This window comes from Harpia harpyja, chromosome 7, assembly GCF_026419915.1.
Source record: "Harpia harpyja isolate bHarHar1 chromosome 7, bHarHar1 primary haplotype, whole genome shotgun sequence".
In the NCBI taxonomy this organism is placed as follows: domain Eukaryota; kingdom Metazoa; phylum Chordata; class Aves; order Accipitriformes; family Accipitridae; genus Harpia; species Harpia harpyja.
The window spans coordinates 36,698,463-36,716,272 of NC_068946.1; the positions used below are offsets into that span (position 1 = coordinate 36,698,463).

Genomic DNA, 17,810 nt, shown 5'->3' on the forward strand with positions numbered 1-17,810 from the left:
AGAGACATTTATTTTCTCACCTACTAGCAACAAAACAGGTGGAACAGATGACAGAAGACCAAGCTGGGAAGACTGAGAAAACCAGAGCACTACAGAACAGCTGTATATACTTATGCTTTATATAAAATAGAATTAATATCAAAGAATTCCAAGCAAATCTTTGCCTCTCATTTGAACTGTGCTTCAGAGGAAAACGTGTTGTTTACAGTAGATGAAGTATTTCTCTGTGAAACAATTTCAGGTTTATGATGTAAGAGCACTAGCACCATGGTAAGAAAGCTGCAAATAGGTTGAAATGGAAAGCAAAAACAATTCAGGAGAATGACTTACAATCAGAACCAAAAAACTGCCAATATACACAGTGGCACTGACGTTACAGGAGCTACAGCTATGTAACTAGCCTGTATGGAGTCTTGTTTGTGAAAGATAGCTAAGGCACAGTGCTAATTTGGGGAGAAAGTATAAAATGAAGGAGCCACTAATGTGAGTTCAATTTTAAAAGAGATGTCTTGCTCTCCCAGTGAGAGACATATTTTTTTTTAACATATATTTCATAGTTTATTTTTAATCCGTAAAATGTGCTGTCTTTACACTACAGTTTATTGTCATGTGTGGGTATCTTGTTGATGTGAGTGAATCAATGACTATTCTATTAAAAATACAGAGAATTCCATGTCCTGTTATCTCTGGAATATATTAAAGGTGGCCAAGGATAAAAAAGTACTCTCTCACTGTAGAATCACAGGACAAATAAATTGTATTAATGACAATTATTAATAACAATTAATGACAATAATTAATGTAATGGCAGAAACAATAACGTTATCTCTTGTAAGTGAACAGACTTCAGTTACAGACTACAGAAAATCAGTAAGATTTTCTTCTTAATATGCTTACAAATCACAGCAAGTTTCTTTACAAACTTATCCATTACAGCAATAAAATAAGCCTTTCCTTTGATAAAAAGAATTATATCCTGACATGTAATCCAGTTGAAAGGTACAGTGATATGAATTCACTAAAATACTATTTTCTGTTAGATTAATATACATAGCAACATAGTAATGAATAATTGATTCCTATCTGCTCTCAGATTGTCCTTTTGAGACATGATCTTGTAACTCTTGTGTTTGTGATTCATCTAATTGTTCTTTACGGATACAACTAACATAGGAAACCACCTTTTCATATAGTGGGCAAAATCTTACCACCATTGTCAGTGAAAGTCTATTTCTGTACAGCCAATTATTTGATGAACTCTCTAGATTGAGGTACAGAAATGAACATTTGAGGGATTTTTTCAAGGACTGAAATATGTCTATGTTCATTTATGTGTCTTCTATGCTTTTGGTGGTAGAACTGAATAAAAGATAAGTAAGGTATGATATTTCCCCACTCCTGTCTCCAAAACTGCTCAAAGTAAGTAAATTAAATTCTTTCACATTCGCACTGTTTAAAACTCAGTTCCATTTGAGAAGCAAATTAACTGCTCCTTGCTGAAGTGGATTGGATTATATTAAAATCCCGATAACGTGAATCAGGAGCTCACTACTGTTGTAGATAATAAAGCACTTACTGTTATAATGCTAGCATCTGTTAATAACTATCCCATAATATTTTCCTATACTTAGAAGAGAAAAAAATGTTATTGAGAGAGTTGTTGGGCGAGTGAGAAAGTACCACCTCTGTCAATATATATTTCATAGATACCCTGGCTATTGTTGTTATGAACTGAGTGTTTGACTTACTTAGAAATAATATTTATAGCAAAAGCTAATTAACCACTACATTATTTAGCATATTATTAGTGATTACAGGCATTAATAATATTGTCAGTAGTTAATAAACTATCCAAATGTATTCAGAATTTTAAATCGCTTGGAAGGTTGAACATTAATGAAGTTACTGAAAGTATGGCTATCTTGTCTTTAAGTATTTCTGAAAATCTTATCCTTCACCAACAGTGTGCTTCTATCTGACTGTGAAACCCTATCCATGTATAACAGACATTTAATAGCATATATTCCTTTTCCAAACATGCCTTCTTATGACCTCTTGGCTTTCCAGCAAGTATAAAAATTGTGGGATTGGGCCTCCAATATCACTATAAACAAGAATGGTGTTTTTCTATTTGTCACTGTTGAACTTTCTGTCGATTGAATGTGTATTCTTTTTAAATAAACAATGTAGAACAATTTTTATAATATTTTTTCTGTATTTTTATAGGTCTCATTGGTTAGTTTAATAGCCAATGCTTTGGGCTATTCTGAACTTGGTGCCATTAAATCGCTTCGCACATTAAGAGCTTTAAGACCTTTAAGAGCCTTGTCACGATTTGAAGGAATGAGGGTGAGATAAAATTAATCAGTCTGAATGAATGTATGCATACAAAAATTAATGTAGAAGTGTGACACTCATGCCTTCTGCAAAGAACTCCAGAATGGGAATGCATGCAAAAATGTGTTGAAAAAGGCCTTCCAACATGTCCTTATAGACAAGACTTGTGTACAGCTTACATTTGGAGATTAGACCTTGAGCTCATTAAATTTGCCTGCTCACTGCTGCATAATTGTGTTATCCCAGCCCCCTGACTGTTAAAATTTCCATTGATTTCTGCACGTATATAGAAAAGTAAAAGGACATGAGAAATTTTAGAACAGAGAGTTGGGGTTTTTTCCTCCATTTTAGCTAGGGACTTATTTTATAAATTTCTGTAGCTAACTTTTATTTTCTGTTAGTTTGTCAGTGGTGCAGAGTGGAACAGGATTAGCCGGAAACCAAACCAAACCAAAACAAAACAAAACAAAAAAAGGAGAAGCAGCTGACAACAGTGACACATCAGAAACTAAAGCCTCCCTGCAGCTCCCTGTCTACCTGCCTGGGGAAAAAAAACCCACAATAAATGCTGTAGTATTAGGGAATGGTTCTCTGAACATACACCTAAAATAAGAATGGGGTTGGAAGTATAGAAGGGGAGAGATGGGAAATAATTTTCTCAGCTAGTGTCCTTTACTTCATATGAATGCATCTGCTGCCATCCTACCTCTCCTTCTACACAGCTAAATCCTTCCTGTTGAGGAATTTATTATTTTCATATTCTACCAATCTGACAAAAAACCCCCACCCAACTGTTACAAGCTGTCTGCTGAAAATGCAGACTGTGCTATTTCCTGGAAAAACTGATACACAAAAAATGAACAAGATAATGTTATCAAGAAATCTCCTTTTAATCTTTCACCTATACCCATATGTGGCAATACATGTTTATAGTTTGGTCACAAGTCTTAAGTTTCCAAATAAATAGTGTGGTTCCTGTGTGGGTTGAGGCTGTTGATATTCTAGAGGTGGCCACACTGTCTACTGTAGGGGAGTGTGTCCTGCAGCACATCGCCATCACTGTTACGTTTTACATGATTTGCATTGCAAACAACACATAAGTCCCTATCTAATAAATGGCCAAAACCTCTATTGATCTTAGACTACTTTCAGTCAAATTAGTGAATTGAAAAATACTACTATTTTTAAAAGCATACACAAAAAAGTACTGCAGTCTTTACTGATTTGGTAGAAAATTATTGTCTGAATATCTGCAGCTTTCTTTTAGTTCAACCACAATAAGTAAAAGAAAATCTTTCTCAAGGGATTTCACCTGATCTTTTACTGCCACTTGCCCATATAGAGTAGCTCAACTGTATTAAAGCAGCCAATTAAAAAAAACCCTAACAGATAAATGTAAGAGCAACTATAGTGAGCCAGGCAATTTAAAACCAAGACTTATAGCAGATGCTGTTAATAAACACTAAATAAGATATGCTTAATTATGTTACACTGTATGTAGATGCTAAAATACACTGGTGCCAATATATATATAAAGTTTCTGAGAATAAAATCATTAGTAATGATAGTTTTACATGTAGACATTTTTATTCAGTCTTCCACATCATCATTCTTTGATCTTTTTCTGGTTTATTTTCTACTTATAGATTTTGATTTGTATTGTTGGAATTTAACATTTATTTCTCTCTTTTTCTCCAGAGCACACAAATTCTAAGAATCCATCTTGCTACTAACAGGTTTTATTTTGCTTTTTAAGTTTTTTTCAGACTTTTGCATTGTCTTGGTTTCCATATTATTTTATTTCTTCCTTTTTGCAATCTCATTAGTGTTTTTATTGAACCTTAAATAACATTTTCCCCTTAAATTTTAATGTAATATTTTAACTGTCCATTCCATATTAATACTGTTCTAACATTTTTAAAGTATTTTTATTTTTCTGTTCGCAAACTAAGTGGCTATTTTGTCTAATTTGTACACTAGGTGGTTGTAAATGCCCTTGTAGGAGCAATTCCATCTATCATGAATGTATTGCTGGTTTGTCTTATATTCTGGCTCATCTTCAGCATCATGGGAGTAAATCTGTTTGCTGGCAAATTCTATCACTGTGTCAACACCACAACTGGTGAGATGTTTGATGTCAGTGATGTCAACAATTATACTCAGTGTGAGGAACTCATAAAAAACAATCAAAGTGCCCGATGGAAAAATGTGAAAGTAAACTTTGATAATGTAGGAGCTGGATATCTTGCTCTGCTTCAAGTAGTAAGTAAATTTATATATTTTCTTTTTGCTCTTTTTAAAAAAGTCTTGGAAAAATGGGCAAGTTAAGACTGTTAAGTAGTGGAATAATTTCTTCATAGCAATGATGTACAGCTTACACAACTCCATTGCATTGTTACCTGTAATTTTTCTATTAATGATAGTAGAGTAACTTTCCATTCTAAGGCTAGGGAATACAGTCTCATCGTGATGATAATAATGTGAAAATAATAAGTGAAAACGGTACAAGAATCTTTTTAGTGGTGCACAATATAAAATTCAGGAATGCATTTCATGAGTCTCGCCATGGTGGACAAGGCTCAGAGGTCCCTCTAATTATTAGAAGGTCTCTCCCCTCCTTTATGAGCTCAGTTACCTTGTAAGACAGGAAGGCAGACAGCAGCTTAAAAGAGGGCAGACTTCCTAACTGACTGTCTGGTCTGAAATGAGCAACTACCGCCAGTGCCTCCCACATAATCTGTTCCTAGGTATCATTACGCACCCACAGCAACATTCTTCCACAGTCAAAATCCATTAATCTAGGCACTTTTGGCACTGCGAAGTAATTTTTCTTTTGTCAACAGCCTGGTCAAGGTGGAGTGGATTTTTCTTCACATCTATATTCATCTAAGGAACCAGTTTGTAAATTAGATGGTAAAAATAAAAATATATCAACCTGGTGTCTCCAATGCAGATATTTGTTTAATAGGGGCTTGATTTTCCAGACCTGCAAGTGGGTTTAGGGAAAGGAATCATAAATAATGCAAGATCTCAGATTGGGGCACTCAATGTTTCATGTAGTATGGAGCCAATTCTTTCTCTATTATTATAATATTTGTGTAAGAAGTCTGAAATCCTCTGAGAGAAGTAGGAGCTGCCCATGGGAATATAGTTACTGATAGACAGATCTTAATTGAGTATTAGGTCTGATTAATCATATAACACTTTCTCTTGATGTTTGCAGATAAACAGCACTTGCTGCTAAAATAAATAGATTTCATTAAGTACCTGAAACTACAAAGACATTAAACTGTGGGTAAAGTAGGAAAATGTGAAATACTTTTACCACAAAAAATACTCATGATTTATAACTATCATAGTCCATTAATGCTTCTTAAAGAGTCATTATAATATACTAAACAAATATTATGTTACTTATAGTATTATCCTTGTGAAGTATTAGGTGTTATTGTATTGCATGGCATATTCATTCTATTATTTACTGCTACTTATACAAAGTATGTAAATTGTATTTCCACTTCAAGTCCTTTTCCTATGCGCTGTGGTACAGAAACAGTTTTGTTCTAGGTACTGAGCATACCTTTTATTTATGCCAGAGGAATAAAGACCTTAGCTCTTTACAGTCTCCTTGGCTTAGAGTGGAGCTTCTGATAGCTGATAGCTGACCCAAAACACAAGCAAGAAGGCAAGCAATAATGTTTAGATGATTGAGCTCTAGCTGTAGAATGACTTGTCTATAACTTGACATACAGCTTCACTATATGAAAAGATGTCAGAAACGTCATGGGATTGTTACTGCTCTGATATCACTAAGTTATCTAAGAATGATATGCTTGTCCCTTCTGTCCTGGAGCAGGTCAGTATCCCTAGCTGACCTTAATTCCCAAATTAACTACCTGGCTTAAAACGTTTTGCCTCTAAAGTCAATGTGACTCTCATGTGCGGAGTAGTAGTACTGAACAATGATTTTAATTCTCTGACTTCAGATCTCATTGTGACCCTTGTATTAGAGATTAAAGTGAATCATCTTATTACAAATACTTGCCTCTGAAGATGTATAAGGAAAGATTCTAATCTCTTGAAGCTGTGTCTGAATGTCATCTGTGTCACCCATCCAGACAGTGTTGGTCTTTACTTACTACATCACTACTGTGGACCTTTCATTCTTCTTCTCTTTCTTTATTTCTTTTTGTTCTGATTTTTCATTATTTTCCCTTCCACCCTTTACTTTTCCTCCAGAGATTAAGGGATCCTTGAGCATGTATCATGTCACCTCTTCAGCTGATTGTCTCCATTAACATTCTCCCTCCACACTTCTGTACTTATTGCTCTTATCAAACTCTGCTCCTCTTCTAATACTGCTATGCAAAGTGCACCAAATAGCTGTCAATTGTTGACTGAGCCAGAAAGATCTATGAAGCCTGGCTCCAAGCATTCCTTCTTAGTAAATTTGTATTGCACTGCAAGATTCAGGAGGACATGAACACTCCCAGAGTGCAAGTTTTCTGCTGTGAAAACTAGCAGCTGTACCAAAGTACCAGAGCTAGTTCTGGCAAGCACAAATGCAAATGTACTCCTTGGGATGGTTCCTCTCCTGAATCTCCTCAGGAGAGATGCTCTTTATCTGTTCATTTCACAGGCTTTTTAGCTCTTTTTTTTTTGTTATTGTGAATAAGCTTGGAAACTCTGGCTAATGAGCAGGCACTCACACCTTCAACTAGCATGTCACACCAACCCTTTGGTGTTCCTCAGAAAGTGGACATTCCATGTCCATGAAAATCACCTCCTCAGAGCAATGACGGCAGATCTTTTTTACTCTTTATTCTACCTAGACAAAGTCTCTATAGGAACTGCGCCCAAAGTTTTAAAGAAGTTAATCACAGCTCTTTCACAGTTCACTTTTTGGTCTTCTGTAAATGTTATTCCTCAAGAACCAATGTATATTTTGATTTTGAACAGAGTCTATTCATTTTAGTCATGTGGGATTAAAACATTTCTAAAAATACCATGGCAGTTTAACCATAGCAAAAACATTCAGATGCATGTTGGCATCTGTCCAGAAGTTGTATTGCTGACTCCATCAATTCATGCTGTAAACTTGATAAAATGGCTGTCACCAAGAATGATTCTAGTAGATTCTACCTGAACATCTCCAGCATTAACATCTATCTGACTCTACCATTCTTCACCTGCAAAGTAAGCATCTACAGCTCCAAACACATTGTGCCCTTGCTGAGACCTTCAGAGCCTGATTTTTAATATTTTTTGAATACCTAAAAAATAATTTCTCAAAAAACTAGTATTACTATGAACAATATTTTATTATGCCTGTTATTAAATGTGGTTTATAAATGTAGATATGATTTTATTAAAAGTTAAGGTCCAAATGCTGTGACCTAGTTATTTTCCACATTATGAATTTTTATAGGGAAGTGTCCTGGTTTCAGCTGGGATAGAGTTAACTGTCTTCCTAGTAGCTGGTACAGTGCTGTGTTTTGAGTTCAGTATGTGAAGAATGTTGATAACACTGATGTTTTCAGTTGTTGCTCAGTAGTGTTTAGACTAATGTCAAGGATTTTTCAACTTCTCATGCCCAGCCAGTGAGAAAGCTGGAGGGGCACAAGAAGTTGGCACAGGACACAGCCAGGGCACCTGACCCAAACTGGCCAACGGTGTATTCCATACCATGTGACGTCCCATCTAGTATAGGAACGGGGAAGTGGGGGCAGGGATTCGCCGCTCGGGGACTGGCGGGGTGTCGGTCAGCGGGTGGTGAGCAATTGCACTGCGCATCATTTGTACATTCCAATCCTTTCATTATTTCTGTTGTCATTTTATTAGTGTTATCATTATCATTATTAGTTTCTTCTTTTTCTGTTCTATTAAACCGTTCTTATCTCAACCCACGGGTTTTGCTTCTTTTCCTGATTTTCTCCCCCATCCCACTGGGTGGGGGGGAGTGAGTGAGCGGCTGCGTGGTGTTTAGTTGCTGGCTGGGGTTAAACCACGACAGGAAGATAACAACTCTATTTTATTTCTAGGCTACTTTCAAAGGATGGATGGATATCATGTATGCTGCTGTTGATTCACGAGATGTAAGACTTTCAAAGATCATCTGTTGGTTATATTCTGATAAACTTACAGAGTATAGAATTTAAACAGCTACACACACAATAACATTAAGAATGATAATCAGCACCAATACATATTTTTTCCAGATACATTTAGTCTAGAAAGGAACTTCTATGTAACTTCATGAATCTTAGAATTTGTAGTGGAAAGAATTAATCCCACTTCCTTCTGTTTAGCCAAATAAGTTAAATTAACATAACTGGACTTTATTTGGAAAAGCTAATGTTAATGAAAAAAACAAAGAAGAGTTTTTTTAACCACTTCTTTTGGTAATCATGAGTATGAATTAATTTAAGTTTATATAATGTAATTATTTCATATTGAATATATTAATCTTGTTTTATAATTTGTAACTGCATTTCATTGTTTCTTTAGTTTGAGCACTTAGGTTATCTAGCTATTTAAGTGCAATTAGATTTTAAGGTTGAAGGTCATCTGTTAAGTTTTCTAGGGATTAGAATTTTATCTTGGCTACAAAACTAAAACTATGTTTACCTTGTACAAAAAAGTGCAACACAGATGCCTGAACTAGTTCTGTACAACCTAGGTTATAGTCACATTAGTGATATCCATCATCACACAGTGATATTCATCTCCCAGAGTAATGTATCCTGTTTCATTAACTTCAGCATTTCTACACTGTAGCACATTGTGCAGTAATGGTGCAGGCGTTGAGATGTGGAATCCGGAAAATTGAAACAATAACAAAATCCTCCTTAGAAATTTGCCTCAATTTAATGGATTTCACAAAACATACACTCACTAGAAATTTACTGAAAGCATCTGTTCTTAGCTGGATGTAAGAACACTCATGCAAGACCAAAAGAGTTCCAGGGAGATTTAAGCGATAGAAAAACTAATTGATTCTGTTACATGAAAATATACTGAACACAATATAAAATACTTAGATTTGTGCTGTTAAAATTTTAAGTACTAATGACTGCTCTCAGTCCCACATTGCTTCTTTCTTCTATACGAGGAACTTTGTGTATATGTACATACATAAACATATCTGTGTGCACATTTAATTTAAAATTCCATACGAGTAATCATTCTGTCAGCTTCCAGTTCTCCAAATATTGATTGGAATGCACATGTTGGGTCTTTTTAATAACTAAGTACAGTTTATAGCTTTTCTAGCTGAGATAGCATATACCTATTCATAAATGATATACATTGTTTTTTACATGTAGTATTCTCATGGGTAATAAAATTTATAATATTTTGTAGGTAGAAGATCAACCTAAGTATGAGGACAACTTGTACATGTATCTTTATTTTGTCATCTTTATCATATTTGGATCATTCTTTACCTTGAACCTTTTCATTGGTGTCATTATAGACAACTTCAACCAACAAAAAAAGAAGATAAGTATTTAAAATGTTTCCACAGTGCTATAAATTAAAAAATTGTGTAAGAGCTAATTTAAAGATGCAAAAAGGGAAAGTGCATTGTTCTTTTGATTAGATGTAATATTATCTTCCATGGAAGAGTTTCTTTTTTAATTATGTTTAAAGAATTAAGATAAATTAATTTTTAATTAATCTTATAAACTGTTGACACTTAATGAAGATACAACATGGCATTGTGTTCATACAATAGATAATAGTTCTGCAAACTGATTAAACAGTGGGTTAAGAGTAAGTGCAATAAACCTCACATGAAAAGGCTTAAAGATACAAGTGAAAATGTCTACAAAAGAGCTCTATTTTTCTAACACTTCTGTGAGAAATGAGATGAACTTGTTAAACAAATAGAATCTATAATTTATTAGCAATAATAAAGCAAAGGTATAAAAGGAAGGATTTTTTTTCTGTACACATTTGACATACAAGTACGTTTAAAATAATTATATTGATAATGCATATAGTGTTATTTAAAATAACTTCAAAAATCTAAAAATACAAATAACCACATTTAAAATATTTTGAAGCCTCACGATTCTTAGCCTTCAACTGACAAGAAGAACTAGAACCTCAGGATCAGTCTATATCTTTGTATGCTGTGAAAATGCAGTTTCATATGATTTGGTTTTATCCAATCACCAAATAAAAAGCAGCAGCACCAAACAGAATCTACGGTAAAAGTCAATTGTGAACTACAGAATTTTTTCCTTGTGAAGATATTCTTTAGCTTCTTAAAAGAGCCATAAACAGGTCTGGGGCTACTTCCTCACTTTCTATCAACTATGCCATGCTTTGGGCTTCAATATCCACTTTAGCAGACAGTGACTTTGACATTGTGTTTCCATCTGACTTAGTTCAGACTCATCAATAAGCACAATTTACTTTATACTGAAATTCAGTCAGTTGCACATCTGACTGGCAGCATTTGCATCTTCAATCAAAGGTTAATTTGAGTTAGTCAAGTTTCCAGTGATGTTTTAATTAATAATTTGCTATGGCATGATTTGGATTACTTTTCTTAAGTTTATATCAAAGGTGATTTTTTGCTGTCATTAAAACCCTCATAGACCCAAATACTCTCCCTTGACACAACCTGTGCCTCAAAGTTACACCACTTTTAGACCTGGTTAGCTGTAATCCTAAAAGTCTACCTAGAATTTAGGACATGTAAGGCACCAGTCAAGCTCTTATGCACTAAACATATCCTACTCAGCAAGTTATTTAACAGCATCAGTATAGTAGGACCCATTTTAGCCGTGTCAGCAAAAGCGAGCATGAAGACACTGGCAAAACTCAACCGTCAGCCTGACAAGGCACCGGTAAGGGGTTTTTTTGTGTGTTAGGAATGCATATGAGCATCCACACCATAAGTACCTGAAAAAATCACTTTTGTTATATAAATCAAATATAAATGTAATATTATATTACAGAGAGACATACTGTAGTTAAATGTTGCATGTGTGGACATGATAGTAATTAGTTCTGATACTATTTCTTTACTTTGGAGGTCAGGATATATTTATGACAGAAGAACAGAAGAAATATTACAATGCAATGAAAAAACTGGGATCCAAAAAGCCACAGAAACCTATACCGAGGCCAGTGGTAAGAGTGAATTGATTTTAATACCTCTAATATTAAATATTGATTTGGGAATATGATTTTAGCCAACAAGAGAAGGTTATATGCCTGGAAAGAAAATATTTTTTCCATGTATTTTCTGGTAAAGGTAGAATTTGTCCCCCTTTTTTTTAATTCAGCGGACTAGGTCATGTTTCATTTAAAAACATACACTCTGAAGTATGAACTGTAGGATTTAATAAGGTTAATGTGATAAATTTCACAATTACCTGGCTAGGTCCTAGAAAAGTACAGTTGATTGGATCATTTATTGGTTCTTGTTCCCACGGATAAACTTCATTTTCTGTTTTTATTCCTCGCAGAGAATTTGTAGGAAATGGGGATGCACTGGCCCTTGCTGCTGAAGACAGAAGGGGGCAGTGGTCACCTAATGTGAAAGACAGATGCAGATAATCTTACAGAATAAAAGAATGTCCTAGGGAGTAAAGCATAAACTAGGATAAATTTGTCTCTAAGAAACTACTCTGTTATTTACTGAACACCTACAGTGTTTGGAAAAAATTTAGTACTTGTTGAACCTTATGCACCAAGTAGTTAAAAATAGACTTTCTAAGGAGAAACATATGGCAATAAACATTTAGCTAAGTACTAAAGGAAAACTAGGATATGGCAGTCATGGTGTGTTTGAGACATGTAACTTCAGCGGTCCAACGATCTCACTAAGCACAATTAGTTTAAGGAAGAGAGAGACATCTCTGGGGGTTAGTATTCTAAAACCAGCTAAGAATAAAGATAAGAAAATGTGTTTCTATTTGGCTGGCATTCTTGCTGGGTATCAAGTTATACTACCCTTTTTACACCAATAATATCTATTGTCAATATTATTACTATTATTATTGCATTGTTTCCCTTCCCGTCCCTTCAGCCAACAGTGGTACACTTCTTAGAATAGAATAGAATAGAATAGAATAGAATAGAATAGAATAGAATAGAATAGAAAAGAATCATAAAGTTTGGAAAAGACCTCTAAGTTCAAGTCCAGCTGCCAACCCAACACCACCATGCCCAGTAACCATGTCCTGAAGCGCCACATCTACACGTCTTTTCAACACCTCCAGGGATGGTGACTCCACCACTTCCCTGGGCAGCCTGTTCCAATGCCTGACAACCCTTTCAGTAATGAAATTTTTCCTAATATCCAATTTAAACGTCCCCTGACACAACTTGAGGCCATTTCCTCTCGTCCTATCACTAGTTACTTGATAGAAGAGACCAGCAACCACTACAGCCTCCTTTCAGGTAGTTGTAAAGAGCGATAAGGTCTCCCCTCAGCCTCCTTTTCTCCAGACTAAACAACCCCAGTTCCCTCAGCCACTCCTCATAAGACTTGTGCTCTAACAGGATGAAACACAAACCAGCATGGGTTTGGTGTATGTTAACAGATGTACTGTGAATGGGTCTTGCTCTGCACTCCTAAATCTTGCAGGGACTTGCTTTCTCATTTAGCATTTGTAAAGACAAATATTTTCAGAGTGTAAACTATATTCCATCCTTGTTTTTGCAGAACAAATTCCAAGGCATGGTCTTTGATTTTGTAACGAAACAAGTATTTGACATCAGCATCATGATACTCATCTGCCTTAACATGGTCACAATGATGGTAGAAACAGATGACCAGAGTAAAGAAATGGAAACAATTTTATCCCGGATTAACCTTGTGTTCATTATCCTTTTCACTGGAGAATGTGTCTTGAAATTGATTTCACTTCGCCACTACTACTTCACTATAGGCTGGAATATTTTTGATTTTGTGGTTGTGATTCTCTCCATAGTAGGTAAGAGCAATTCCCTTTCAGGAAGGAACTAGTAGAAGGAAAAGGGAACATTTGTTTCAAGAATGTTATGATACTGAATATGAAATTTTCTGTTTCCTATATGACTTACATGTTGATTCAGATCTTCATACTTTATAGCATACAACAGATGAAATGTTGCATATAAGATTTTTATCTCTCCCATTAGATTCACTGTCATCATCCCCATCAAAAGACATGAAGGAACTATTTGGCACATTAGATTAACTTGTACAAATATAAAGAGGAATGTTTACTAGTATATGCAAACTAACCACAGATTTGCTTTCAGTACTAAAACTGAAAAGTATGTGATGGGGGTGAGATTTTTAATTGCTTTTGCTAACTAAGGCCTTGGTGAATATTTAGATTTCTGTCAACTGAAAGCTAATGACTCTCCAAGGTGCAAATGAGTTGTGTGACAAAACTTAAGTCTTAAAGAGTAATACACCTGAGAGAGGCTGTGCTGATACAGTGTAGATCCTCAGGTAAAAAAAAAAATCAGTAATTTGCAGAAATTAAGCCAATATAGTCCTTCATAAAAGACGGTGGTAATAGGCTCAGCTTCAAGAACTAATTATATCCAAGACAGAAACTCCTTTCTCCAGGCTGCTTTAGGAATAACTGAAAGCTTAGGCAGACACTAGCTACCTTGCCACAAGCAGTCTTCTTTCTTTTACTTATTTCCCTCCTCCTAGATAGCATTTCAACATAAGGAAGGTGCTTTCACCTTAATAACAGCTTTCAATAAATGTAATAATGTGTATGATGTTTTGCTATAACATAGACTCCCTATACTGATTGTTTTGGAGACAGCAGTAAATAAATCTTTCCATAGATAATGAATGAATAAGTTTAAAATTATATTTTAAATATTCACTTTTTTTTCTCTAGGTATGTTCTTAGCTGAGATGATTGAGAAATATTTTGTGTCCCCCACACTATTCAGAGTCATCCGACTTGCCAGAATTGGTCGAATCCTGCGTCTCATTAAAGGCGCTAAGGGAATCCGCACTCTGCTTTTCGCTTTGATGATGTCTCTTCCTGCTCTGTTCAACATTGGTCTGCTGCTGTTCCTGGTCATGTTTATCTATGCGATATTTGGCATGTCCAACTTTGCCTATGTTAAGAGGGAAGTTGGGATTGATGACATGTTCAACTTTGAAACGTTTGGCAACAGCATGATCTGCCTATTTCAAATTACCACATCCGCTGGCTGGGATGGTTTGCTAGCCCCAATTCTTAACAGTGGGGAGCCAGACTGTGATCCCCATAAAGATCATCCGGGGAGCTCCATTAAAGGCGACTGCGGCAACCCTTCCGTTGGGATTTTCTTCTTTGTCAGCTACATTATCATATCATTTCTGGTAGTGGTGAACATGTACATTGCTGTGATTTTGGAGAACTTCAGTGTTGCTACTGAAGAAAGTGCTGAACCCTTGAGTGAGGATGACTTTGAGATGTTCTATGAAGTCTGGGAGAAGTTTGATCCCGATGCAACACAGTTCATAGAATACAGTAAACTATCAGATTTTGCAGCTTCATTAGATCCTCCTCTTCTTATAGCAAAACCAAACAAAGTCCAGCTTATTGCAATGGATCTGCCCATGGTAAGCGGCGACAGAATTCACTGCCTTGACATCTTGTTTGCTTTCACAAAGCGTGTTTTGGGGGAAAGTGGGGAGATGGATGCCCTCAGAATACAGATGGAAGATCGGTTTATGGCAGCCAATCCTTCAAAAGTCTCCTATGAACCAATCACAACCACATTAAAACGAAAACAGGAGGAGGTATCTGCTGTCATTATTCAGCGTGCTTACAGGCATTATCTTTTAAGGCAAAAAGTTAAAAAGGTGTCTAGTATATACAACAGAAATAAAAACAAAGAAGGAGATGGACCAGTTATAAAAGAGATAATTATTGATAAACTAAATGGGAACTCCACTCCAGAAAAAACGGATGAGAGTTCCTCTACAACTTCCCCACCTTCTTATGACAGTGTAACAAAGCCCGACAAAGAAAAATATGAAAAAGATAAAGCAGAAAAGAACTACAAAGGTAAAGATGTCAGGGAAAATAAAAAATAAAGATCTAAGAATTCTGCTTGTGGGACACCTTGTTTACAGTCTTTGAGAATGAAGCATCAACTGGACTCCTGTAGGAGGTTTATGCCAAACTGACAGTTTTTACACATATATATGTGTGTGTGTGTGTGCGCGCGTGTGTGTGCATATATATACATTATATATATACTTAAGGTCAGTGCCTATAACAAAACAGTGAACCTTCATCATCAAACTGTGACTCTGTGAATCAGGGTAACAAACTTGACAAGAAGTTACTGTTTTCACTACAGCTGACACTGCTAAGAATGAGGGGAAAAGCGGCTCCATAGAGAACACGGAGCATGAAATGAGTGCGAAGCGATACTTTTTTTGTGTTTCACTTACTGCAAAACACGTAGAACAGTAATTCTCTTCACTGTTTGTAATGCAACTGCTACATTTGTCATATTTTTACAAAATCAGTATTAGTGTATTTATCATTTTTTAATTCACAAGTTGTTTACTATTATATGTGACTATTTTTGTAATAGGTTTTATGTTGGGGAAAGAGGTATGAGGACCAGGTGTTCTACTCTCAGATTCTCTATAATGTACAGATAGAAGTGATTTGCATAGGCATGCTGCACTTGTCAATCATGCCTAAATAAAAATACGACATTGCACAAAGCTAAAGATTTTAAGAACTTCCATGTTTCAGGGTTGCTCTTAAATTTGAGGCGTTCTAACTACTTGTATGGCTGCATCCAGATTATGTGCATCCAGATTAATGTGCCTGGAAAGTCTCCTCTAATTTACAGGAATCTGCAATGACTTATTTTTATGCAAATCATTCAAGATGAACAAGTTCTTGTTCTTGTTAAAATATTCACAGCCTAAAAAATATTGTGTGGTTTCTGCACTGGAAAAATAGCTTCACCAAAATATACCTGGGAGTTCTTTTGTTCTATTTTTTTTTTAAAAACCTCAAATTTTTTCCTGGACTATTCTTTAGTTACTGTCTTCTCTCATTATGGCCAACATCCAATGAATCAATAAAATACCTTTTTCCATGTAAATATTAACAGTATACTGTCGTGCATATTTGAGCATAGAATTAAGTGGCTTTGCCACATTGACTTGCATCAGATATGTGCCACAGTATGGGTAATTTGCAAGAGCTCAACAGGACATGTTGTATTCTGTGTCATTATAGATAGTTTGGAGAGTATCACTGATGCATGTCAATGCTTTTGCTGCTGTATCTTGCTCCTTCCACTGTCCACAGTCGCCACTATAGGAAGCTATGTGTCAGTGGTGAAGTGAATCAAATTGTTCAACCAGACCTCATTCTTTCAAATCATTAAGCAATAGTTTGCAGCTATTTATGAGCTTCTTTAGTTTTGCATTTTAAATTTGAAGTGGCTACTATATGGTGTAGAATCAGAGTGTACAGGCCATATTGCAAACTGTTTAACCTGTTGAAGATGTGGTTAGCATATATAAATAATGTAAAGAAATACCATTTGGCAACAGTTTTGTATATAACAAAAGTGTCTTCAAGTTTAGATCACTGTTTCTTATATTTCTTTCCTCATTCACTTGACTTACTTTCTAACCATGGTCATTTCAAACTGGCATCATCACACTATGAGAAAAAAAGTGAGTATTTGTAGACTATCTTGTTTTAATATTATATTTGCATATATTTCAATGTGAAGTAAATTATGTAAATCTGGAACCCAGCTTGTTTCCAAATAGTTATATCTGGTAACAGGACATAGCAAGGAAAGTATTAGGGGAACATGCAAATTTCTAGCGCCATTTGCATCAGAAGTTCCAAGATAGTCTCACTGTCCATTAAATCCTTGCTATCTTGCAGTGTCTGTTTACACAGCCTATTCTTATTCTTTTTGAATCACGCTGCACTAGACTTGTACAAATAGGATCCACAATATTTCCCAAGAACAAAATGGCACATTTGTATAATCAAGGACATCAGGACATTGTGTGTTTCATACACAAGCTAACATTAAATGTAGAATCTTTCTTTTACAAATGCTTTTGACTTGTAATGTGTTGGTGAAATGCATGCAGGAAATTGTTATTATCATAAACAATGTAAACAATATTACAAATGAGCCAAAAAATAAAGATTTCATTTTTTTATTGTATTTATTTTTCTTTGCCTCTGTCCTTCTGTTGGTTAAAGCAAGCCAAAACTGGCTTTGGTACAAATAAAGAATGCTTTCTTTATCACTAGAGCTAAATACCTTATTCTTCACATTTATCTTTTTTAATGTAAAACGATTTTTAAAAAATGGGGGAACTTTGACTACACCACATTGATTTCTACTTCTTTGTCACCAGTGTACTATCTAGGGATAACACAGGACACCTACACATTCTGCCCCAACAGCCTTTCTGACAACCCTCAAAATCCCTTCTGAACCATCAA

General features: G+C 35.4%; 1 protein-coding gene across 1 annotated transcript in view; it reads left to right on the top strand.

Moving 5' to 3' along the window:
* Positions 1-17,526, top strand: part of LOC128144187 (sodium channel protein type 2 subunit alpha-like) — a 79,720-nt gene extending 62,194 nt beyond the window's left edge. Inside the window, exons 22-28 of the mRNA XM_052792657.1 lie at positions 2,227-2,349; positions 4,318-4,599; positions 8,379-8,432; positions 9,700-9,837; positions 11,377-11,481; positions 13,022-13,292; positions 14,205-17,526. Coding sequence (XP_052648617.1) covers positions 2,227-2,349; positions 4,318-4,599; positions 8,379-8,432; positions 9,700-9,837; positions 11,377-11,481; positions 13,022-13,292; positions 14,205-15,397 — 2,166 coding nt within the window. The 3' untranslated portion in view covers positions 15,398-17,526. The remainder of the gene's footprint in view (positions 1-2,226; positions 2,350-4,317; positions 4,600-8,378; positions 8,433-9,699; positions 9,838-11,376; positions 11,482-13,021; positions 13,293-14,204) is intronic.
* The last annotated feature ends 284 nt before the right edge of the window (positions 17,527-17,810 follow it).